Here is a 26,031-nt window from a genome sequence, read left to right as displayed (position 1 = left end):
CACATGTTGATTCATGGTTTGCTTCAGTTTTTGATAGACTGCAGAAGATTTTGAAGGTTAATCAGGGTCCCCTCTCTCTGAATCAGGAAAGGTGGGCAGGCCGCGTGTGGGCCGCGGGCCATACGTTGAGTCTCACTGTTTGAAATGTGAACATTGTTCTGCTGCAGTCAATGGACTAAACCAGAGAAGAAGAAAACAGACTTTACCATGAAGATCCTCAGTGTGGATCAGTATAATATCAGCCTGATGTCTGCAGTTTAGTGTCAGCACAACTTTCACATCATATTCATCTCAGCACAACTAAAACATGCTGACTGACCTCAGAACTTTAAGTCCACATCCTGGACTCTCCAGGAAACCACACAGATGCTTCACTCCTGAATCCTGCAGGTTGTCGCTGTAGGTCAAGTCAAGCTCTCTCAGATGGGAGGGGTTGGACTTCAGTGCTGCTGCCAGATAATCACAGCTGATCTCTGACAAACCACAGCCCCACAATCTGTATAAAGAATGAAAGATGTAAGTTTATTAGACAAAGTGTGAGCTTGAAATCATTCAGTGTTTCATCATCTGTTCAGAGCTGAAGAAGGTTCAGAATGTAGAAGTTTAGAAAATGGAAACTCCAAACAGCTGAAGCCAACAGGAAGCAGCTTCAAACAAACACAACAAGAGAAAAAACTCTGAATGTTTCACATTAAAGTCGTACATTTCTCATAAAAACAGGACAAAGACTTGAAAAAGTCGTGTTTTTCCTTCCAGGAACCACAAGGCTTCACTTTTAAAGGTGAAGTGTGAAAGAAATGGACATATTTGAAGTCCAACACCTTTTTCCAGTCACATTATTAAAGCAGACAAACTACAAGCTCATTTTCATTCCAACAAGTCATCTTCTGACCTGGACTAACAACACTGGTCTCTATGTGCAGCTGGCTGTGAGACCAGTGCTCAGGGAGCGTCTACAAAGTGCAACACTGAAAGAACATCACACACTCATTTGCTTCCATCATCCAACCTGAAGAGGAAACAGAGACGCTTCCCCTTCAAAGTAAAAGCTGCTCCTTTTGGACACAGTATCAAAGAAAGTCTACAGTATAACACAGAAAAGACAGAACAAAGTTTTGGTTGTTTTTAAATTGTGCAGAAGTGAAACTACACTAAGCTCAATTATGTGACAGACATTTCATCCCATGTCAGTTTGGCCTCATCCTGGGCCGGATTATCCAGCACACACTCTGACCACAGGCCCAGGGGCCACGCACAGCTGGGCTCCATCCAAGAGACAGGAAACAAACCAACACAATAAAAAGCACCATGTGATCTTCTTACATCTTCAAGACAAACATAGTAAAAACATGAGCATATTTGTTTCCTGATAAAATGATGTGACAGGTAGAACAGAGTAAAGTGGTGGTGTTACAGCCTTTCTCCCCTCTGCTGCCGAGGCTGTTAGTCTCTCCCAAACTCAGCTACAGGACTTCCAAATGAATGAAAGCAGCAGAAGTGGCTTTACAAATGAAAGAGGAAGAGGAGAAGAAGAGGAGAGGGAGGCCACCCTGACCATCACTCCAGCTGAAAACATCACACTTACATTAAAGTTGGTGAGAAAATGTTGAGCAGGATGAGCTGCTGGCTAATCTGGAGGCTGTAGCAGCAGCTCACAGTCACAGTGGATTTCCACTCATGAAAAAGCTCTGGCTGCTTCATTTCTCATCTCATATCAGAGACTTTAATGCTTCACTGAAGCTGTACTGTGATGCTTCCATATTGCAGTGAGGCCTCCATAATGATTTCAGCTGTTCTGTACACACACTGTGTGCCCTGTATGGCTCAAAGTCTCTGCAGCCTGTTTTTATCTGCTATCATCAGATCTTCATCATCCTCATTCACATCCCTCACACACTCTACAGCCTCATCAGCACTGACTTCATCTTCACTGACTGATGGAGCACAACATGAACCTGTGGAGGCTGAAACACTGTCCTGTCAAACATCTCCCCGTCACCACTCCACTTCTGTCAGCCTTTAAATGAACCCTGCTCAAGTCTGTCACTTCTGTTTGGAGCCAAAAGGAAAAACTGTTGTTCAGTCGTTTGGAAAGACAACATTTCTGAAAGCACTCAAACTTCTTCACATTTGTCTTCAGACACATCCTGAACATTTAGGAACTGAAGAAAGTTTCAAACATCAATCAAAGACCTGAAATATAGAAAAACAACAACAACAGCTGCAGTCAGTGAACTCACCTCAGAGTCTGCAGTCGACAGTTTGGACTCTCCAGTCCAGCACACAGAAGCTTCACACCTGAATCCTGGAGGTTGTAGTTGTCACTCATGTCCAGCTCTGTCAGATGGGAGGGGTTGGACTTCAGAGCTGAGGCCACAACTTCAAAGTGAGACTCTGAGAGTCGACACTGAGTCAGTCTGTGATGATAGAAAATATAAAATGTGTTATTATAAAAGCAGAAAATCTGCATTATAAACACAGACTGAATGTATATGAAGACAAAACAGAGTGAGGTCATAATCTGATGAATCTGCTCTTCACATCTGTGCTTCAGCTCCTCTTACTGTGTTTGACATGACACAACGATTGAGTCTCTCTCAGACCTGCAGACTTTTAATGAGAATCTTTGTTTGGCTTTAATCTGCAGATGAAGGAGGAAGATGGTGTCACATTTAGGCTTCCATAATGTCCACAGTCTGTCACTGAGATCTGATCCAGAGTCAGAGTGAAGACACACATTTGGACTGTTTCCTGTTTTGACTCCAGAACATTTTGAATGAGTTCAGCTCAGTGAAGAGTTCCAGCTGGAAAGATGATCTCTGTTTGCTACCTGCTGTCAGGTACGACTGTTCACGTCCACACGCAGGAAAAACCTGCTGACTGTTACCAAACGGAGCAGAAATCTCATCACTGGACAATAATGATGAATGAACTCAGAGCTGCTGATATCAGATCTGATTTCAGGGGAACTAAACACAGAAATGATTGGCTCATTTTAGCTTTCTGAGCCATTATCTGCTGCTGTGTCGCTAGTTGGCAGAAAATGATTTGTATTCCTGTTCAGGGCTTCAGTGTTTATGAGTCCAGATCCAGGTGACAGCAAGTCACAATGATGTTACCTGTCTGTGTCCAGCAGCAGCCTGTATTCACTTTGAATATTGTTATAACCTGACATGGATCAGTTTGTCTTTGATTGGTTTGTAAATGTCACTGTTTCCATTGGACCTGAGTGACGTACAAAGACAGAGAGGGAGAGAAAGGAGAGAGAGGATGGAGACAGCAAAGAGAGAGCAAACACAAACAGGTGAGAGTGGACAGGTGACCAAGGTCAGCAACCAATCAGAGAGCTTCTGTTTGACCCACAGTCACTGATGATGACTGCACATAACCAAGCAGTGTGTTACTCTGATATCAAATATGGATCCTGCTCTTATAATAATGATCATCAGATGATATTATTGTGTTATTTTGTAGCTGAATACGATGTTTGTGTGATTATCAGTGAAAGAAGCAGTGAGGAGGATGGAGAGAGAGAGAGGACAGAGGGTGAAGTTAGAAACACTAAAAGGATTTTTCATGGATTTCATGGATGATTTGAGTGATTTCCAGCAGGACACTTAAACATGTCAGTGGACGTCCTAAAGAACATATTCACTGATATGAAACGTGTCATTGAACAGGATTAATATCAGTGGAAACATGGTGGAAACAGCTGTGACTGCATGGATGTGACACACTTCAAATCTGTTCTCCACTCTTGGATTTGGGATCCATGGAGCTGCTGCTGAGTCTGTACAATAAAGGAATGGTGTGGAAGGTTGCAGCGTACGGACACAAACACTTTGTGGTTACAATCTGATTTTATTTTCAACATTAAACTACTAACCTTCACTGATCAATGATGTTAATGATCACATCTGGACTCACCCAGCCTTTCTGCAGTTCCTCACAGCTGGAATCAGTCTCTGTCGTCCCCGCTCTGATGTGTTGTACTTCTGCAGGTCCAACTCATCCAGAACCTCCTCTGACATCTGCAGCATGTAGGCCAGAGCTGAGCACTGGATCTCAGAGAGTTCCTTCTCTGATCTGTTCTCTGACTTCAGGAACTCTTGGATCTCCTGAAATAATGAGAGGTGGTTCATCTCCATCAGACAGTGGAAGATGTTGATGCTTCTGTCAGGAGAGATTTCATCACTGTTCATCTTCTTCAGGTTGTTGATGACTCTCTGGATGGTTCCTGGACTGTTCTCTGTCTGGCCCAGCAGACCTACTAAGAGTCTCTGGTTGGACTCCAAACAGAGGCCATGAAGGAAGCGAACAAACAGGTCCAGGTGGCCATTTTTACTCTGGAGGGATTTCTCCATGGCTTGTTTAAGGAAATCATCCAGAGAGGACTTGTTGTATTTTTGTCCCAAGAAGTTCTTCAGCACCTTTGTCTTCCTGTTGGTGTGACAGTGGAACTTGTAGACAGCAGCCAGAAACTCCTGAATGCTCAGATGAACAAAGCAGTAGACTGGTTTCTGGAAGATCACACACTCTCTTTTGAAGATCTCTGTACAAACTCCTGAGTACACCGAGGCCTCTGTCACATCCAGACCACACTGCTCCAGGTCTTCTTGGTAGAACATGATGTTTCCTTTCTCCAGGTGTTCAAACGCCAGCCTCCCCAGCTTCAGAAGAACTTCCCTGTCAGCCTCCGTCAGCTCCTGTGGACTCGTCTCACGTCCCTCATGGTACTTGTTCTTCTTCCTCTTTGTCTGAACCAGCAGGAAGTGTGAGTACATGTCAGTCAGGGTCTTGGGCAGCTCTCCTCTCTGCTCTGTAGTCAACATGTGCTCCAGAACTGTAGCAGTGATCCAGCAGAAGACTGGGATACTACACATGATGTGGAGGCTCCTGGATGTCTTCATGTGGGAGATGATTCTGCTGGACAGCTCTTCATCACTGAATCTCCTCCTGAAGTACTCCTCCTTCTGGGCATCAGTGAAGCCTCGTACTTCTGTTAGCCTGTCAACACATGTAGGAGGGATCTGATTGGCTGCTGCAGGTCGGGAAGTTATCCAGACGAGAGCCGAGGGAAGCAGATTCCCCTGGATGAGGTTTGTCAGCAGCTGGCTGACTGATGACTTCTGTGTGACATCAGACAGCAGCTTCCTGTTGGTGAAATCCAATGAAAGTCTGCTTTCATCCAGGCCGTCAAAGATGAACAAAAGCTGAGAGACAGCCAGCTTCTCTGCTGTGACCTTCTGTAATGTTGGATGGAAAACATGGAGCAGCTCCAGAAGACTGTACTGCTCATCTCTGATCAGGTTCAGCTCCCTGAATGGAAGCAGAACCACCACACTGACATGTTGGTTCTCCAAGCCCTCTGCCCAGTCCAGAGTGAACTTCTGCACTGAGAAGGTTTTTCCAACACCAGCCACGCCGTTGGTCAGAACCACTCTGATGGGTCTCTGTTGGTCAGGTAAGGCTTTAAAGATGTCCTGGCATCTGATTGGAGCGTCATGGAGGGCGTCCATCTTGGAAGCTATCTCCAGCTGCCTCACCTCATGTTGGGTATGAACCTCTTCACTCTGTCCCTCAGTGATGTAGAGCTCAGTGTAGATGGTGTTGAGGAGGGTTCTACTTCCTGTTTCATCACTTCCTTCAGTCACACATTCACATCTCCTCCTCAGACTGATCTTATGTTCATCTAAAACCTCCTGCAGACCAACATCTGCTGAAAGAAAGAAAAACAATGAGACTAAAGAGAAAGAAAACTCTTCAATGTCTGAACAACACAAGAAGTCCAGTTTTCAGAAATGAGTCCATCAGCAGACAGATGTTCAGTCTTACTTTGTACACAGCTGCTCTGACTGGCTGTCTGCAGTCCAGCTCTGCTTCTGGATCTTTCTCCACACTGTGCAGAAGCTCTGATGGTGACACAGAAAAGTCAAAGTGGAGATACTTCTGTCCACCTTTGATTAGACTCATTATAAAAAGGAAAACAAAGTTTGAACACAGTCATGTTTCCAGTTCACTGACTTACATTTATTCCATGGACACTCACTCTAACCTGAACCACAGCTACAACCCAACATTGTTGAGGCCTCATCTCCTCCTTTCCTGACTGTAGAGGTTAAATATGCAACAACCAACAAATAAAAGAATTTGGTTCATTTCAAAGAAATTCACACGGTGACCAAGTAAAGTAACCGTAGTAAAGGAGACAACATCCCGTTGATGGTGGGATTATTTGAAAGATTTGCTTTGGTCACGTCACCAAATGCAGTTGAACCACCCGTGGATCCATGTTTGACCATTCTACCACTCTGAGCTCTGCTTTTGAATCATTTTATTATTATCATCATTCATTTATTCATTCTTTGGAGGGGGGCTATTTCCTAATGCCGCCCTAATAAGGTGATGTTCAAGGGGAAATATAACAGAAACTCTTTCAGTGTTATTCATTAATAAATTAACAGATAAACTGTGAAGAAGAAAAAAACTGAGATTTAAAGGAGAGAGTGAGAAACTTGATCATCCATCCTCATAATACATGTTTATCAGTATCTGCTGTGACCATACTGCAGTAATAACTACAAGTCTACATTTCTGTGACTGTTGATCAATCACAGCAGGAATCTGAGCTCATCTCTGCACACAGAGCAGCTTCAGCTCTGGGATAAACTGCTCGCTTCACATCCTTCTCAGCTCACAGACACTCATCCTGATATTTTCCTTTAACATTTGATGGTATAATTCATCTGAGTTTACACTTTATCTGCATAAATACAGAAAAACAGACCCAAACACCAGAAACCATCAGTTTCACCATGTAGAATATATTGTTGTTTCCTTGCTTTTAATTCAGAGAAAAACTCTGATTTTGATTTTCTCTGTTCTCTTTGCCACAGCCCATCCCAGCAGCAGCTGAAGCAGCTGACTGTCACAACACTGAATAACACTTTAGGAGGAACGTCTTGATGTATTCTCAATCCTCCAGGAAAGTAAATCTCCAAAAGGTGATTCTGTTCATCTGGACGTAGCGTAAATGTGGTTATTCCAGCTGGACTTTTGTCAAAGCTGGAAAGGCACCTAAAGAAAGTTCCAGCCGATCCAGGTGAGAAGGACAACCGCTGCCTAAGCGACCTGTAGTGATCCCATATGTGTCAGGAGTATCGGAGCAGTTGAGACAGATTTTTTCTAAACACCGGGTCTCTGTGGCTTTTAAACCCCAAAACACGCTGCGCTAAAAATTGGTCCACACTAAGGATCGGGTCCCCCGACACAAACAGAGTAACATAGTGTACGCTGTTAAGTGCAGGAGGATTGTCAGGATTTATACATCGGGGAAACCAAACAACCTCTGGCTACAACACAGAAGAGCCACCTCGTCAGGCCAGGACTCTGCAGTCTATTTACACCTACAGGCCAGTGGACACTCTTTCAATGATGAGGATGTAACATCCTGGACAGGGAGGAACGCTGGTTTGAGGGCGGAGTCAAGGAGGCCATTTACGTGAAAAGGGAAAGACCATCTCTGAATTGAGGAGGGGCCTAAGGGTACATCTGTCACCATCTTACAATGCTGTGATTGCAGCCATTCCCCAACTCTCTGTGAATGGGACTCATGGCCATTGATCTTTGATCAGTGGGTTTTGGTCAGTGGTTGTTGATTAATGGTCATGAGAATTTGCATAATTAAGATTAAGGAACTGACCTCCCAGCCCATTGTTCCTTCAGTGGGCTGGTTTCAGTCATTATGCAAATGTCCTGTTTATAAGATTGAAACCTGCAGTCAGCTGAGACTGAAGGAGTCACCTGGATGATGACGAAACGTTTCTCCCACAAAACGCTACGTCCAGATGAACAGAATCAACTTTTGGAGAAAGTTGAATCAGTATTTCAGCTTTAAGAGGGTATTTTAACACAAACATCAGTCCTTCTACTTCAGTATGTTTGACACTTTGTTTACGCCTAAATTAACTTTACTGTTAACAAGTTTTCATGTTTCTGTAATCCACCAGTGTGCTCACGCATTTTTAATTGAAAACATATTTTTAATGATCAAATATAATTATGTTTGTTATTTGTGGATTTTAAATGTCCTTGACAGAGACAGATGATGATCATTATCCTGCACTGTGGTCTCAGGTTTGGTCGAGCTAGCACAAAGAATGGCTATGTTGAACTTCCTCCTGGGATCTACACTAAGAAGTGAGTCCAACATTAGCAGGGTCTCTTTCCTTTATCTGGATTCACTTTAGCATTCACAGTCACGTGAAGCTTGTTATTAACTCGATAAGTCAACCCAGGGTTTCAGCTGAGCGCTCACATGAAACACATGGTGTTGGCAGCATCTGATCAATCATATTCATGGAGACGTGTATCAGCAACAGAGCAGCTGAGTTTGCAGAAGGAAGTCAAACTAAACCACAGGAACAATATGAGGAGATTACACACATAATAAAATACTAGCAGTAACACAGCTGCTGCAGACAAATCAGTCGTGTGATCGTGTGTGAGAGGAGAAGGACTGTAAAGGAGTTTGGTGTTAAAAGCTCTGTATGAATGTGGGAGACTTTGAAGGGCTTTAAAAAGGCCAATATAAAATAAAAGGCAGCAAAATTGCTGAGTGTGAAAGTCACCAGACTTATCAGACCTCTGTGATTAAGACCTGTAAGAACACCTATTTGTACTTGTTGGCATTATATCAAACACACACGTATATTAAGCCTTTGTTTGAACTCTGGTTGAATTTGTTACTTTCAGACTGTGAAACATCACAGAGGCTGCAGCTGCAGATCTTTTATTCACCTGGAATACTTTAAATGTTAGATGGAAAATGTATTGCTCAGTTTAACCAAAGTAAGAACAAGAATCCATAAACCTTCATAAAGACAAACATCTCCCAGAACATTGAGCTGCTGAAGTGTCACTGAAGGGAAAAACTATTTGTCCTCCTCCATCCAGCAACACCTGAAACACCTGAGTGGAAGCTCCTCCCTACACTGTGTTTGAAGCAAAGCACAAAGGAGACACCTGCTGGAGCAGCTGGAGTCCTACAGACACTCAGCCTCTTCACTACACAAACACCTCCTACAACATCCACTCTTTCCACTCTGACTGCTGTGTTTGTGGAAACACTCCAACACACACCGCTTCACATACCAACATAGAAATGTGTGAAAAAGAGCTGAGCTGATATTAAACATGAGGATTTATTCAGAAATACAGAGTCAGGAACAACATCTAGACACAGATTACCTCTCAGCAGCAGAAGAACAGCCTTTAAAGTCAGCACCAATTTCCTTCGACATGTTGCTCTTTAAGGAAACACAGCTGGGTTCAGGTCCAGGAGATTCTGGCCTCTTATTGATCCTAAAAGAAAAACAATAAATGTAACAGCTTCATGAGATAGGAAGGAAAAACTGGAAATATTAAATTAAAGACATGATGAACAATCTGAAACTCATAAAACTAATGTACTTACTCTTTGTCACATAACAGTCTTTTGTTAAAGTTTTCAATAATATCCTTCGAGTCGTTGCTCTTTAAGGAAACACAGCTGGGTTCAGGTCCAGGCTCTGGATTAGTTTCAGGGTTATGTCCAGCTGAGCCTGGTACGCCCCACAGCTCTGGGCTTTAAAACAACACACACAGAGGTATGAGTGTGAATAATGATGGAGCAGTGATGTGAGTGCTGAGCTGTGACATGGAGAAGAGTCATGGACAGTTAGAGATGGTCATCTCACCTCTGAGCTTTGGTCTGGCTCTCATGTTCCCCACACAGAGTGCTTTTAGAGGGAGGGACTCCCTCCTCTCTGTCCTCACACTGATCCATGCTGCTGAAAACGTCCAGATGAACAGAATCAACTTTTTGGGGATTTACTGGATGATTGAGCATCAAGACACTTTTTAATATTTTACTAATTTCTGAAGCATTTTACCAACTTTGTTCAAATTGGTCTGCTGTCATTTTATTGTTGACAAAAAGAGATTTTGAGTTTGACTGTTGACGTTTCCATGTGGGACTGTTGCTGCAACACCAGGATGTTACTACAGAATACACTTTATATTGTGAGCACTTGGATGTTAGTCCAGTGGTCCTAAACTGACACACCTGCACCTGGATTCATTCTGACCAGATTTTAGCCCAACAGTGTTTCATACTTAATACATCAGACACAAACTCTGCAGCTGTCATTGTGTGCAGTGTGTGTGCAGTGTGTGTGCAGCGGGACACCGTGTCCTATGAGTGTTATACTACAATAAACAGAGCCTGACCGCGGGCATAAAGAGGGCAAAAACCCACTTATGCTCTAAAGATGAAGTTCTGTTTCTCTTCAAATGAGCCTCAGAGCATGTGGAGGGTCATTGAACGCATCACAGATGACCTCAAGAACAACAGGCTGAAGAACATAAAAACAAACGCAGAGTTTCTGTCTGACGGTTTGAACATGAAACAGGAATTATTGAGCAAAAACGGCCAGTTTACTAATTTATGATCAATCATCAACGCATTCACCTACAATACACGAATGAACATCAGCAGTTAAACTGAAAATAACCTGCATACAAATACGACAGCAGACTATAGCGAACGAGCAGAGAAATGCATTTTATAGATGAAGTGTTGGCAGCGACTTCTGAAAAGCAACTCTTTCGAAATTTCGAGTTATTTTCTCGTAATTTCGACTTATTAACTTGGAATTTTGAGAAAACCAACTGTCAATCAGTAATTTACGTGAATGACGTAATTTCCTTGTTACCCGGAAGCTGAAGCCCTCAGCTACAAATGCTACAGCTAAGATACCAGAATAACAGCCAGTCATAAATGCACAAATTGCTGATTATTGTCTGTGTGGTTTCAGAAATGATGAAATCCTTCTGTTATTAGCTGAATCACATGGCGTTAATATCAGCTAACGTACTCTCGAAAGCCGATTTGTTGCGATGCGGGTTTGAGTGCGCATTGTACGTAGATTACTGATTGGCAGAACTAACTCAAAATTTCGAGCAACTTTTCTCAAAATTTCGAGTTAATAAGTCGAAATTTCGAGAATGGATCCTTTTTTGTGGCGGAAACGGGCTTCCGTAACAGACTGATGGAGGCAGGAGAAGCTGCCTCCAGTCATCAGTCAGTGGATCCACAGTAACATCGACTCTGAGTTCAGCTGCTGATCATCAACTAACTGTTTCTGTCTCGTTCCCAGACTCTGATCTCACATAAAACGAAGCAGATTTATGCTGAAACTAAGCTGCACACAGCTGATGTCAGCCAGGAAAACAGTACAGACTGCTAACGTTACCTTAACATGGAGACGATCAACTGCACCACAACATTCACGAAAGCGAAAGTAAAAGCGACGGAAGGAAACGCCCAGAGAAGCGTTTGAGGGACGGTCAGAGTCAGGAACCTCAGAAACGCATCAGGCTGGAGTTTAATTCTGTTTTCATCTTTAGAAACATCTGGAAATAGTTATAAAAACGCTGCGTAATAAAGAAAAATAGTGTAGATTAGTTTGAGTTGTGTTTAGCTGAGCTGTGTCTTTAATCAAATCTAAACTGAAGAGTTCATTTTGTGGAGGAGCAGCAAGACTTTCAGTGTTACTCTCAGAGAAAGCCTCCCAAATGTCTGTTGTCTTAATAGTGGAATTATCTGGAAAATGAACCAGTTCTTATGAGCTGCTTTTCAATATGAGCAGTCAAAGCATTTTATACAGCGTGCTTCATTCACACAAGCACTTCTTTTTCTAACAATGACACTATGATGGATGCATCGGGGAGGAAGTCGGAGTTCCACATCTTGCCCAAGGATACCGTGGCGTGCAGACTGGAGCAGCCAGGGATCAAACCTCCAACCTTCCAGTTAGTAATTCTACCTGCTGAGCTACAGTCTGTAGTTCCTGAACAACACGCCCTCCTTTTTTTTCTTTCTTTATTTTTTGTTTTGGTTCACATACATTGATATTCTGCTGTAAACAACTAATGAGAACATTTTATAAAAGCTTTGAGTGTCCATCAGGATCCTGTAGAAACACCTTCCATCTCAAACATCAATATTCTGAATTCTGTTTAGAAAGAAAAAGATTTCTAGAAAATTATCTAAAGAATTCAACATCTGTTTTGTTTTCTACTATTTATTTAAAAAGTCACTCTAGCACAGATTTCTTTAGTCACGTGTCTTTATGTGTCTTCCATACAAATGTTAACAAACACTCAGCACAGCAACACTGAAAGCATTTGAGTGTAAATTTCATTCAAATTAAACTTTATACACAATTACAATAATGGGAAAATGACTAAATATTAAAACACTACAACCACTGAAGAAATAAAACCCAATCACAATCAACATCAACATCAATTCATATACGTTCATGTGATATCTTTGGGTTCAACAAACCCAATAACCTTGAATCCTTCTTTTAAATTACATTTAAATTTCAGCTGGCAGCAAAGAAATTAATCAGAAATTAACCACAATTAATCTGCAGCTTCATCAATGTGATGCTGAGTTTCTGACTGAAATTCAGTCTGAACATGTCTGACTCTGTGAAACAGTCAGAGTGTTTCTCTAACAGCAGGAGCCTCTTTACACTCAGCTTCACACAGACGAGCTGAGGAACGATCAAGCAAACTTCTTCTTCTGTCATTTTTAACAGCAGCTTGCATCCAAAGATGTTGCACTACTGCCATCTCCTGGCTTTTACTCTTACTTCTCTTCCAGATCCTCAGATCCTCTTGATGACATCAGTATTTCTCAAAAATGAAAAACCACTCCTTTCACCTCATCATGACTTAACTGATTAACCACTTTTTCAAACGTAAGTTTACTTACTGAACTTATAGGTTTCCACTTCATTTTGTAAGGAAAGCAGTTAAAATGTTTAAGAGGGAACAACCTACCTCTATGTTGTAAATCACTGAGTAGGTGTCATATTTCAGTTTAAGTACAATTATTGGGTTACGGCGTTTACCTGAAAATATCTCGGTTGTTTGATACTTATGTTCATCAAAGCTGGATGGGAGGAGCTGTTATGTAAAATCAGATTATATTTTTGTGGTACTACTTTCTGTGTAAAGTAAAGAACACCAAGTGTGGTGTATGTGCGCATTGATATGCCTGTGCCTTTCCACAACAAGGTTAATAAAGTAAGTTTCTAACAACCAAACAGGTGTTGTTACTTTACCAGTTAAGTTATAAGAGAGAACATAACAAACTGGTTGAGATCCTGGATTAAAGAGGGAATGGGAAGGGAAGAGGAATACAGAGGGCTGATTGGCCGGTTCGTGAGGTGGTGTGAGGAGAATCACCTGAAACTGAATGTGGCCAAAACAAAGGTGCTGGTGGTGCACTTTGGCAGAAACAGATCCCTCCTCCGTCTGCACTGGTGGGAATGATGTTGAAATAGTCACATCCTTTAAGTATCTGGGAGTTCATCTGGATCACAAGTTGGAGTGGTCTGCCAACATGGACGCTGCCTACAAAAAGGGTCTGAGCCAGCTTTACTTTCTATGAAGGCTCAGATGGTAAATGGACCACCTGGAGGAGGTGATCTGTGACACACTGCTGTCAATCATGGACAATGACTCTCACCCCTCCATGATACACTGGACAATCTGCAAAACAGTTTCAGCAACAGGTTCCTTCAACCCCGCTGTCTGAGGGAACGTTACAGGAGATCGTTCCTTCTGCTGCCTTCAGACTCTTCAATTCATCCGCTTGGGTCAGATCCACACATGTGGAACAGAAACAATCACACCTCAGTGCAGCCTGTCACTTTGTACACCACAATATATTTGCACACATACTTATCCTTTTATACTGGTATGCATATTTATACCTATATTTCTGTATTTCTCTGTTTATCTGAATATTTATCTATCATAACTGTTTCTACACTCACTTTATATGAGTGCTTGTTGTTTCTTGTATTTTTGCTGCTATGACAACTCCGTTTCCCTCCTGGATTAATAAAGTTTTCTGATTCTGAAATACAGTGAGCCATTATATTTGTAGTTTCTAACTAACAATATAAAGGCTCAGCAACCGATAGAGCCACAGCACGTCCCACTGGCAGCTGAAGGAACTTTTAAACAAAGGACTTTGTAATTGAAGCTTTATTTATACAGGTCGGCTCATTGAGACTCAATGTCTCATTTACAAGAGAGACCTGTTCCAGACAAACATATTAAAATTACAACAATAAAAGAAAAGTTTGTGTAATGTACTCAGTCATATTAAAAACGAGAACAAGTTCCCAGAGATGGTTTCACAAAAACATGTGTACGTCTTTTGAAGTCTGCAAGTGAAATCAACTGAGAGCCTTAAATCCTTCGGTTATGTTTTCCATGAAGACGGAGGAGAAAAGGAGAACGCCTTCTTCCCAAGCTCTGCATGAACTGATGGAACAGTGAATGTAATGATGTCCTGAGACTGCAGGCTGTGACTAAACTGTTTGCCTAACATGTACTCTGATAAATAGGAGGCAGTAACCCAGAAACAGATTTATAGAGAAAATGATACTAATGGACCATCCTGTGTAAGACCAATGAGGACCAGTTAACCAGAGAACACAGAGTACAGTGGTGTGTTAAAGGTTTACAGACAGTTATAAATCTTAATGCCCCATGATGGACAAAATCCAACAGATGAAGAGAGCGAGCAGAGTCATTCATATAAATCATGTCACTGTAATCCAGGGCAGGTAAAAAAAAGGTGGCAGCAACAAGCTTTTTCCTGTGAAACATGATCTGTTCCTGGAAGAGAAGCCCAACTTCAGCCTCAGTGTCTTTATTAGATGTTCAATGTGTGGCTTATAGGAACGACTGTCATCAACCACAATACCGAGGTATGTGTACGAGGCCACAGTTTCAATAGAAATACTTTGAGCAGATACAGGAGAAGGAAATAAAGCCGGACCCTCTTTCTGTTTGTGAACAACATGACTTTGTTTTTTTCTACATTTAAAGCCAGTCTGAGCCAGCTGAGACTGAATACTATCAACAGCTGCTGTAATGGTTTGAAAACTATGTTGATGGTATAAAATGAACAGATGCATCTAGATTTTGTGCCACACCGTTGACATAAGTAGCCCAGGGCAGAACCCTGTGCACTCGTTTAGTGACATTTAAAAAGCTGGAAGAGAGACCATTGAGCTGAACGCACTGCTGATGTCCAAAAGAACATTGGAGAAGCAGCCAGCTGCTCGGTCTGAAAGGCCTATTTCCAGTAATCCATGACATAAAATGCTGTGGTCAGCAGCTCAGCTCATAAACCAAGGGACTGGGAGCAGCTGCTACTGAGTGTTGCTGGAGTTCCTGTGCTGTTAGATCCTCATCCTCTCCACGCAACCTGGAAGTAGGTGAAGTTGTGCCAGAAGAGTTTTTGTTGTGGTCGACAGTGTCAAAGGCTTTGATAGATCAAAAAAAGAGCTGCACAGTAGATGTCTTTGAGAACTTTTATCGAAGCAGTTCCAGTACTGTGCAGTTTCCTAAAACCAGACTGGAAGGGAGATAAAATCATATTTTCATCCAGATAACTTTGAAGTTGATTATTTACCAGCCTTTGAAGAACCTTAGATAAGACACAGAGTTTGGAAATTGGCCTGTAATCATTAACTTTTGAAGAATCACCAGCTTTCAGTGGGGGAGTACAGAGGCACACTTCCACATCTGTGGTAAAGCCTTCTGTTGTAGAGAAAGATTAAAAATATAAGACACTGGCTCAGCTATGATATTTGCAGCCAAGTGCAAGAAGGAAGGAGAACGATTGTGAGGACGAGTTTCTGGTGTTGGGGCTATTCAAAGCCTTACAAACCTCTTCTACTGTGACAGGTGTGAAGGAAAAGGTATCAGTAACCAGCAACTACGAGCAGAGTTGTGTGCAAGAGGTTTACCATCAGATACTGTGCTGAACAAAGAGCAAGAAGCAACAAAGTGTTTGTTAAAGCAACATTTCAGTTTTGTCTGACACAGGAGTGGAGTCGATATTTAAGTGAGGAGGAAGCTCTGAGGAGTCACAGCTGGCAGAGACACTTTATAGTTTGCCAAAACCTCCTACGGTCGTTTGGACTGTCAGTCGTTAAAGTAAAAAATAGTCACATTGGATCTTGATGATGGAGGCAGTAATCCGATTACACAGCTAATGAAAACGTAGCCAATCAGCATCAGAGCCAGACTTCCTGCCCAGGCCTGGTTTCTCTCATGTAGGAGATCGGCCGGTACTGAACCAAACCAGGCCTGTCCCGACCTTTCACCCTGACCTGGTAAAAAGGGGCGTGTCTGTCCACAAAGTAGACACAACTCTCCTGTAAATGTTCCCAAACTGACATTGTCAGCCTGTTTAATACGACCCCAGTTCAAACTGATGCGGGCTCGGAGCGTGAGATTTTAGTGTTTCTCACAGCACCAACTATGCAGTGATCACTCAGGTCGTTGGAAAAACTGCAGATGTGGAAAACTTACGCAGCAAATTAGTTAAAAAAGGTCAATAAGAGCAGATTTATCTGGGTGTTTAGGATCAAGGCGTGTGAGGCTTTAAATAATTTGAGTCAGTTTTAAAAACAAGCAGCGTGCCTTAAAATCATCAGACACAGAAGAAAGCCAGTCCCAATGAAAATCATCCATCTGAAAGACGTCATTAAAATGCAGCTCAGATAAAAGTTGAACCAGAGACGGTGATGTGCTGGGGGAAGCAGATGGAGGCTGATAGCAGCCAACAACAGTCTGATTTCCAAACAGATCAATAGTTAAGGCCAAGATTTCAAATCGCTGAGGTGCAGATCGAGAGAACAAGACTTGAGCAGCAAGACAGACCTTCACATAAACTTCCAGACCTCCGCCTTTTCTGGGACAGTCTGAGAGCTAAATGTTAAATCCATCAGTTGCTACGTTTTTATCCAGTAAAGATTTGGAAAGTCTCAGAAACAACAATGATACCAGCACTGGTTGAACAGGCCCAGATTCCAATTATATCCATGTCAGGAAGCACACGACGTGATGCACGTGTAACCCAGACAGTTTTTAACATCTGCTGGTGTTTCACATTCAGCCAGAGGCCCAGGGTTAGGTTGGATACCAGACAATAATAAAAGCATCGTTATTAGACTCTAGAGCTCGTTTATAGCTGACACCACATGTAGAGTTTATGTTCACACAGAGACGATGACATTTTTCTAAAACCAGCAAACAATAAACAAGAAATGTAACAAGAGTTTCAGAAGAAGCTGTTTTACAGAGAAATGATTCCCTGAAGACAAAATTATTATCATCTTTATTTCTCCAGGTGAAAATTTAATTGAGATTAAAAATGTTGTTTTCAAGAGAGACCTGGCATCATGGCAGAAAGAGTCAGAAATACACAATAATTCAAACAAATACAAAATAGGAAAAACATCCTACATAAACTTCATAAAGTTTCATTAACAGACTTTGAACAATGGACTTCAAACTTCCCCCCAAAACAACAGAAACACATTTGAAGATAATGAATGACATTTATCCCTCTAAAGAAGGACTTAGACTACGATTTAATATGAATGAGAACATGTTCATAAATGGATGCAACCAAAGATTTCATCAATCCCTGATTTAGAGACAACAGAACATTTGGTTTGATTTCACAAGATAAGAATGACGACTGAGTCAGAAGATTGTTTTATGTTTAGTCAAATCTTTCCTACATAAAGTTGGATTACAAAATCATCCCCTAAATTTGTTTTATTCAAGGAATTGAAATTATAGAGAAAATCTGTGAAATGACTTAAAGAAAACAAACCACAAAAACTCCAAGATGCTCTAAACCCCCTGGTTTAGGTCGGCAACCTTTCTGATGACGAGTGCATCTAAAATTTCCTCAGAAGTCAATGTGCCATATGATTGCATTAGCAATAAATTACACACTATATAGAACCACTTCATAGGATTATATTTGTGCGCAGATGTTTGCAGCTATCAGCGAATATTTATCAGCTATTTTGAAACAAAAAAAAGACTTTTTATCCATAACAGCAAATGAACTGTACAACAGAAAATACAAATGCTATTTATGGTCTCCTCACAACAATGATAAGAAAAATAAACTGGGCCAATATGTCATGTTTGTTAATACAGGGACACACATGTTAATGTGATCTCTGGTCTCCCACTCAGAGACACAGGTCTCCGAGTGTCCAGCATTCAGACCTGAGGACTCTCTTCATGTGAGAGAAAATCTGCTCACACAGATATGTAGAGCCGAATACTGTCAATAAGGCCTCTGCAATGTTCTGAAGACAATTAAACCTGTCAGGCAGTGATGTCCAGCAGGTGGAAATGCAGCTCCATGAACGTGTAGTTACGTTTGATTACGTTTGAAAGCTGCGAACACGAAGGCTGCGAAGTAACGAACTAAAAATTGCTGTTTGTCACCCCTATTTAAGGAAAAACTTCCTTGTGACATCATCACTCCTAAGCCAATCAGGTTGTCACATGACATTCTGGAATGTGGAATGGGGATATATATATATTTTTAAACAGTTTTCAAATTTAACTTAATATTTAAGTGTTTCTTACTTGACCTGCTTAGTCGATTAAAAAGTTAATTGCCACGAACACCCCTAATGTTATATAACAGACCACAGAAAAAAGACAGCTTTTTTCTGCGTGACAGAGCTATAATAAATGTTTTGTTTTTTTAATGATCCTACTTTTTATAAAAGGGAACATTATTTAAAGAATATGTATTTAATTAAAAACTCTGTATTCATCTAAAGGGTATAACAAGAAGGGTGAGCTTCCTGCTCCAAAATGAAATGACCAAAATAAATGTATTTCTCTGCAATTACAAACTCTGTGTAAACAGTCTTGGTGTCAAAATAAAGCTAACGCTGGTGAGATGTCATCAGAGCTGTAAATATTACTGCAGATGTTACTATGTCAAAGTTACTGTGACTCAAACATAGAAAAATGTCTTTTTCATTTCCCTCACCTAATTTTTCAAAGTATTTTATAGCATATAACACCTTTGAAAATATGCTTTGGTTCCCATTTAACTCCAGAACATCATAAATCAAAATATGGATATTACCTGTCCACAGATTCATGGTGACGTAACTGCTCTTTTAACTGTTTGGTGTCTTTGCTTTGTTTGGTGTTTGTAGAAATGGTTTACATGAGCTTTTAGCTGAGACTCAGAGGTTTCTGTGGACACTACTCATGTCAGCACTTATATTTCTGACCTCGTGTTATAATCGATTAAACGCGATCTCCTCCCTTTTGCCCCCATTTTTGATGGTGTGGGTACAAATGATCAGGCATGACATTCTCATAATAAATCAGATAAGATACTGCAAATAGTTAATCCTGCATTTGTGTGATTGAAAAGTGTGTGCAATGACACTGTTTTAAAGATTTAGCCTAAATCATTTTGGCGTGAATGAGCCTAAACATGATGACCGGACTAGTGACACCATATCACCTGTGACACACACACACGCACGTATGACTTTGCCAGTTTCAGCTGAAACAATTTCAGTGTTTCAAACCATGTTCCAGAGTTTTTAGGTCACCGTTCATGAGGTTTCAAGAAGAAAATGAAAGACAGATCTGAATGTTTGAAAGTGTTTTGGAAAAACTCTGTAAAGATTAGATGAACAATACTCAAAGGATAAATTCAACTGTTTTATTTTGTTAGATAAGTTGAAAAAAAGTTAAACAAGCAAGTAAATAACGAAACAAGGTTAAATGAGGTAAGAACAAAAAGTTAACAAGCAAATAAAGAAACAAGGTTAAATGAAGTAAGAGCAAAAAGTTAACAAGCAAATAAAGAAACAAGGTTAAATGAAGTAAGAGCAAAAAGTTAACAAGTAAATAAAGAAACAAGGTTAAATGAGGTAAGAACAAAAAGTTAACAAGCAAATAAAGAAACAAGGTTAAATGAAGTAAGAGCAAAAAGTTAACAAGTAAATAAAGAAACAAGGTTAAATGAGGTAAGAACAAAAAGTTAACAAGCAAATAAAGAAACAAGGTTAAATGAAGTAAGAGCAAAAAGTTAACAAGTAAATAAAGAAACAAGGTTAAATGAGGTAAGAACAAAAAGTTAACAAGTAAATAAAGAAACAAGGTTAAATGAGGTAAGAACAAAAAGTTAACAAGCAAATAAAGAAACAAGGTTAAATTAAGTAAGAACAAAAAGTTAACAAGCAAATAAAGAAACAAGGTTAAATGAAGTAAGAGCAAAAAGTTAACAAGTAAATAAAGAAACAAGGTTAAATGAGGTAAGAACAAAAAGTTAACAAGTAAATAACGAAACAAGGTTAAATGAGGTAAGAACAAAAAGTTAACAAGTAAATAAAGAAACAAGGCAGAGGAGAGAAACCCCAACAATCCCCTCTGAGCAAGCACTAGGCGACAGTGGGGAGGAAAAACTGCCTTTAAACGGGCAGAAACCTCCGGCAGAACCAGGCTCAGGAGGGGGCAGTCAACTGCCGGGAATGGTTGGGGGGGTGAACAGAGGTGGAGCAAGACGAGGCTACATCAGTTGAAGAAGCAGTATTGTCCCTCTTCCGGAAAAAGCTGAAGAATCTTTTCTTCTTTTTCATGGACTTTTCCACGAGCCCCTTTTTCTCCAGGATGAGGGTTCTCAACTCATGGATGGTTTCGGTGTTTTGCTCCTCAAGTTTCTTGCATGTTTGTTCCACCTGTTCTAATGTTGCTCGTGTTTCTTCAAGCTGTTCTTTGAGCTCTTTGGATGTTGCCTCCTGTGTCAGCTTTGCCTTCTGCAGGTCTGCATTTCTCACTTGATCTTCTTTGTGCAGGCCTTCTAGCTGCTCATTTCTTTTCTGGGTGTCGCGGAGCGTACACTGCAGGTCTTCATGCATTTTGTCTTGCTTTTGCTTTTGCGCCTGCATTTCTGTGTTTTCCCGCTTCAAGTTGTTGAATTCCAACAATATCCCCTTAATGAGCTCTGAGTTGTTTTTGGCCATTTGATCGATCCTTTTCTGCATCTGTGAGCATCGTTTTTCCAGAGTTTCCTTTTCTCCCTGCAGCTCACTTGTTTTGACCTTCAGTTCATTACAGAATCCTTGCAACTTTTGATTTTTACTCTCAAAGTCCTTGATAGTGCACTTTTCTTCTGACAGTCTTTCTTGCTGTTGCTCCTTCTCTTGAAGAAGGTCTTTATTTTTTTCTTCAGCTTCATCAAGCTTTCTTTGGAGCAGGTGATTCTGTTGGTCCATGTATTGGAGATCCCACTCTAGCTTATCAATCGTGGCTTTCCTGCCTTGAAGCTGCTCGGACATTTCTTTCACTTCAGCGCTCTTTTGCTTGTTTTCTTTGATGAGGAATACAATCTGCTCTCTGGCTTGAGCAAACTTGATCCCCCAGCCCTCATTAATAATGTTGATGTCGGGCTGGCGCTGTAGTGTTTCTTCCAGGTGTTTGTTTTGTGCTTCCATTTGTAAGCACTTCTTCTCCAGGTGAACTTTTTCTTTTTCAAGTTGTTGAATTTTGTTCTGGAGATGGTTGTTTTCACTCCTACTCTCCTGTAATGCCCTTTGGGTGGATAAGAGGCCATTTGGAGAAGTTGGCCGGCCACGCAAGGAAGGAGAGGCGGCGTAATCGTTTTGTCTCGGTTGCCGTAATCTTGGATACATGCTGGCGTTTGTATCCGATGACTCTGAGAGGTTTCCGAATGTTTCTGTAGTGAACGTTTGAAAGCTGCGAACACGAAGGCTGCGAAGTAACGAACTAAAAATTGCTGTTTGTCACCCCTATTTAAGGAAAAACTTCCTTGTGACATCATCACTCCTAAGCCAATCAGGTTGTCACATGACATTCTGGAATGTGGAATGGGGATATATATATATTTTTAAACAGTTTTCAAATTTAACTTACTATTTAAGTGTTTCTTACTTGACCTGCTTAGTCGATTAAAAAGTTAATTGCCACGAACACCCCTAATGTTATATAACAGACCACAGAAAAAAGACAGCTTTTTTCTGCGTGACAGAGCTATAATAAATGTTTTGTTTTTTTAATGATCCTACTTTTTATAAAAGGGAACATTATTTAAAGAATATGCATTTAATTAAAAAACTCTGTATTCATCTAAAGGGTATAACAAGAAGGGTGAGCTTCCTGCTCCAAAATGAAATGACCAAAATAAATGTATTTCTCTGCAATTACAAACTCTGTGTAAACAGTCTTGGTGTCAAAATAAAGCTAACGCTGGTGAGATGTCATCAGAGCTGTAAATATTACTGCAGATGTTACTATGTCAAAGTTACTGTGACTCAAACATAGAAAAATGTCTTTTTCATTTCCCTCACCTAATTTTTCAAAGTATTTTATAGCATATAACACCTTTGAAAATATGCTTTGGTTCACATTTAACTCCAGAACATCATAAATCAAAATATGGATATTACCTGTCCACAGATTCATGGTGACGTAACTGCTCTTTTAACTGTTTGGTGTCTTTGCTTTGTTTGGTGTTTGTAGAAATGGTTTACATGAGCTTTTAGCTGAGACTCAGAGGTTTCTGTGGACACTACTCATGTCAGCACTTATATTTCTGACCTCGTGTTATAATCGATTAAACGCGATCTCCTCCCTTTTGCCCCCATTTTTGATGGTGTGGGTACAAATGATCAGGCATGACATTCTCATAATAAATCAGATAAGATACTGCAAATAGTTAATCCTGCATTTGTGTGATTGAAAAGTGTGTGCAATGACACTGTTTTAAAGATTTAGCCTAAATCATTTTGGCGTGAATGAGCCTAAACATGATGACCGGACTAGTGACACCATATCACCTGTGACACACACACACGCACGTATGACTTTGCCAGTTTCAGCTGAAACAATTTCAGTGTTTCAAACCATGTTCCAGAGTTTTTAGGTCACCGTTCATGAGGTTTCAAGAAGAAAATGAAAGACAGATCTGAATGTTTGAAAGTGTTTTGGAAAAACTCTGTAAAGATTAGATGAACAATACTCAAAGGATAAATTCAACTGTTTTATTTTGTTAGATAAGTTGAAAAAAAAGTTAAACAAGCAAGTAAATAACGAAACAAGGTTAAATGAGGTAAGAACAAAAAGTTAACAAGCAAATAAAGAAACAAGGTTAAATGAAGTAAGAGCAAAAAGTTAACAAGTAAATAAAGAAACAAGGTTAAATGAGGTAAGAACAAAAAGTTAACAAGCAAATAAAGAAACAAGGTTAAATGAGGTAAGAACAAAAAGTTAACAAGTAAATAAAGAAACAAGGTTAAATGAGGTAAGAGCAAAAAGTTAACAAGTAAATAAAGAAACAAGGTTAAATGAAGTAAGAGCAAAAAGTTAACAAGTAAATAAAGAAACAAGGCAGAGGAGAGAAACCCCAACAATCCCCTCTGAGCAAGCACTAGGCGACAGTGGGGAGGAAAAACTGCCTTTAAACGGGCAGAAACCTCCGGCAGAACCAGGCTCAGGAGGGGGCAGTCAACTGCCGGGACTGGTTGGGGGGGTGAACAGAGGTGGAGCAAGACGAGGCTACATCAGTTGAAGAAGCAGTATTGTCCCTCTTCCGGAAAAAGCTGAAGAATCTTTTCTTCTTTTTCATGGACTTTTCCACGAGCCCCTTTTTCTCCAGGATGAGGGTTCTCAACTCATGGATGGTTTCGGTGTTTTGCTCCTCAAGTTTCTTGCATGTTTGTTCCACCTGTTCTAATGTTGCTCGTGTTTCTTCAAGCTGTTCTTTGAGCTCTTTGGATGTTGCCTCCTGTGTCAGCTTTGCCTTCTGCAGGTCTGCATTTCTCACTTGATCTTCTTTGTGCAGGCCTTCTAGCTGCTCATTTCTTTTCTGGGTGTCGCGGAGCGTACACTGCAGGTCTTCATGCATTTTGTCTTGCTTTTGCTTTTGCGCCTGCATTTCTGTGTTTTCCCGCTTCAAGTTGTTGAATTCCAACAATATCCCCTTAATGAGCTCTGAGTTGTTTTTGGCCATTTGATCGATCCTTTTTTGCATCTGTGAGCATCGTTTTTCCAGAGTTTCCTTTTCTCCCTGCAGCTCACTTGTTTTGACCTTCAGTTCATTACAGAATCCTTGCAACTTTTGATTTTTACTCTCAAAGTCCTTGATAGTGCACTTTTCTTCTGACAGTCTTTCTTGCTGTTGCGCCTTCTCTTGAAGAAGGTCTTTATTTTTTTCTTCAGCTTCATCAAGCTTTCTTTGGAGCAGGTGATTCTGTTGGTCCATGTATTGCAGATCCCACTCCATTTTATCAATCGTGGCTTTCCTGCCTTGAAGCTGCTCGGACATTTCTTTCACTTCAGCGCTCTTTTTCTTGTTTTCTTTGATGAGGAATACAATCTGCTCTCTGGCTTGAGCAAACTTGATCCCCCAGCCCTCATTAATAATGTTGATGTCGGGCTGGCGCTGTAGTGTTTCTTCCAGGTGTTTGTTTTGTGCTTCCATTTGTAAGCACTTCTTCTCCAGGTGAACTTTTTCTTTTTCAAGTTGTTGAATTTTGTTCTGGAGATGGTTGTTTTCACTCCTACTCTCCTGTAATGCCCTTTGGGTGGATAAGAGGCCATTTGGAGAAGTTGGCCGGCCACGCAAGGAAGGAGAGGCGGCGTAATCGTTTTGTCTCGGTTGCCGTAATCTTGGATACATGCTGGCGTTTGTATCCGATGACTCTGAGAGGTTTCCGAATGTTTCTGTAGTGAACGTTTGAAAGCTGCGAACACGAAGGCTGCGAAGTAACGAACTAAAAATTGCTGTTTGTCACCCCTATTTAAGGAAAAACTTCCTTGTGACATCATCACTCCTAAGCCAATCAGGTTGTCACATGACATTCTGGAATGTGGAATGGGGATATATATTTTTTTTTAAACAGTTTTCAAATTTAACTTAATATTTAAGTGTTTCTTACTTGACCTGCTTAGTCGATTAAAAAGTTAATTGCCACGAACACCCCTAATGTTATATAACAGACCACAGAAAAAAGACAGCTTTTTTCTGCGTGACAGAGCTATAATAAATGTTTTGTTTTTTTAATGATCCTACTTTTTATAAAAGGGAACATTATTTAAAGAATATGTATTTAATTAAAAAACTCTGTATTCATCTAAAGGGTATAACAAGAAGGGTGAGCTTCCTGCTCCAAAATGAAATGACCAAAATAAATGTATTTCTCTGCAATTACAAACTCTGTGTAAACAGTCTTGGTGTCAAAATAAAGCTAACGCTGGTGAGATGTCATCAGAGCTGTAAATATTACTGCAGATGTTACTATGTCAAAGTTACTGTGACTCAAACATAGAAAAATGTCTTTTTCATTTCCCTCACCTAATTTTTCAAAGTATTTTATAGCATATAACACCTTTGAAAATATGCTTTGGTTCCCATTTAACTCCAGAACATCATAAATCAAAATATGGATATTACCTGTCCACAGATTCATGGTGACGTAACTGCTCTTTTAACTGTTTGGTGTCTTTGCTTTGTTTGGTGTTTGTAGAAATGGTTTACATGAGCTTTTAGCTGAGACTCAGAGGTTTCTGTGGACACTACTCATGTCAGCACTTATATTTCTGACCTCGTGTTATAATCGATTAAACGCGATCTCCTCCCTTTTGCCCCCATTTTTGATGGTGTGGGTACAAATGATCAGGCATGACATTCTCATAATAAATCAGATAAGATACTGCAAATAGTTAATCCTGCATTTGTGTGATTGAAAAGTGTGTGCAATGACACTGTTTTAAAGATTTAGCCTAAATCATTTTGGCGTGAATGAGCCTAAACATGATGACCGGACTAGTGACACCATATCACCTGTGACACACACACACGCACGTATGACTTTGCCAGTTTCAGCTGAAACAATTTCAGTGTTTCAAACCATGTTCCAGAGTTTTTAGGTCACCGTTCATGAGGTTTCAAGAAGAAAATGAAAGACAGATCTGAATGTTTGAAAGTGTTTTGGAAAAACTCTGTAAAGATTAGATGAACAATACTCAAAGGATAAATTCAACTGTTTTATTTTGTTAGATAAGTTGAAAAAAAAGTTAAAC

General features: G+C 40.5%; 1 protein-coding gene across 1 annotated transcript in view; it reads right to left on the bottom strand.

Moving 5' to 3' along the window:
• Positions 1 to 254: 254 nt before the first annotated feature.
• Positions 255 to 26,031, bottom strand: part of LOC146716390 (ribonuclease inhibitor-like) — a 115,950-nt gene continuing 90,173 nt past the window's right edge. The window contains exon 4 of the mRNA XM_085441304.1: positions 255 to 496. Coding sequence (XP_085297430.1) covers positions 301 to 496 — 196 coding nt within the window. The 3' untranslated portion in view covers positions 255 to 300. The remainder of the gene's footprint in view (positions 497 to 26,031) is intronic.

Source organism: Copadichromis virginalis, linkage group LG3 (assembly GCF_057382275.1).
Source record: "Copadichromis virginalis isolate Kocher_CV1m ecotype Utaka linkage group LG3, C_Virginalis_male_GT1.1, whole genome shotgun sequence".
In the NCBI taxonomy this organism is placed as follows: domain Eukaryota; kingdom Metazoa; phylum Chordata; class Actinopteri; order Cichliformes; family Cichlidae; genus Copadichromis; species Copadichromis virginalis.
The sequence above is the reverse complement of the archived record's forward strand: the minus strand, read 5'-3'. Positions and strand labels throughout refer to the sequence as shown.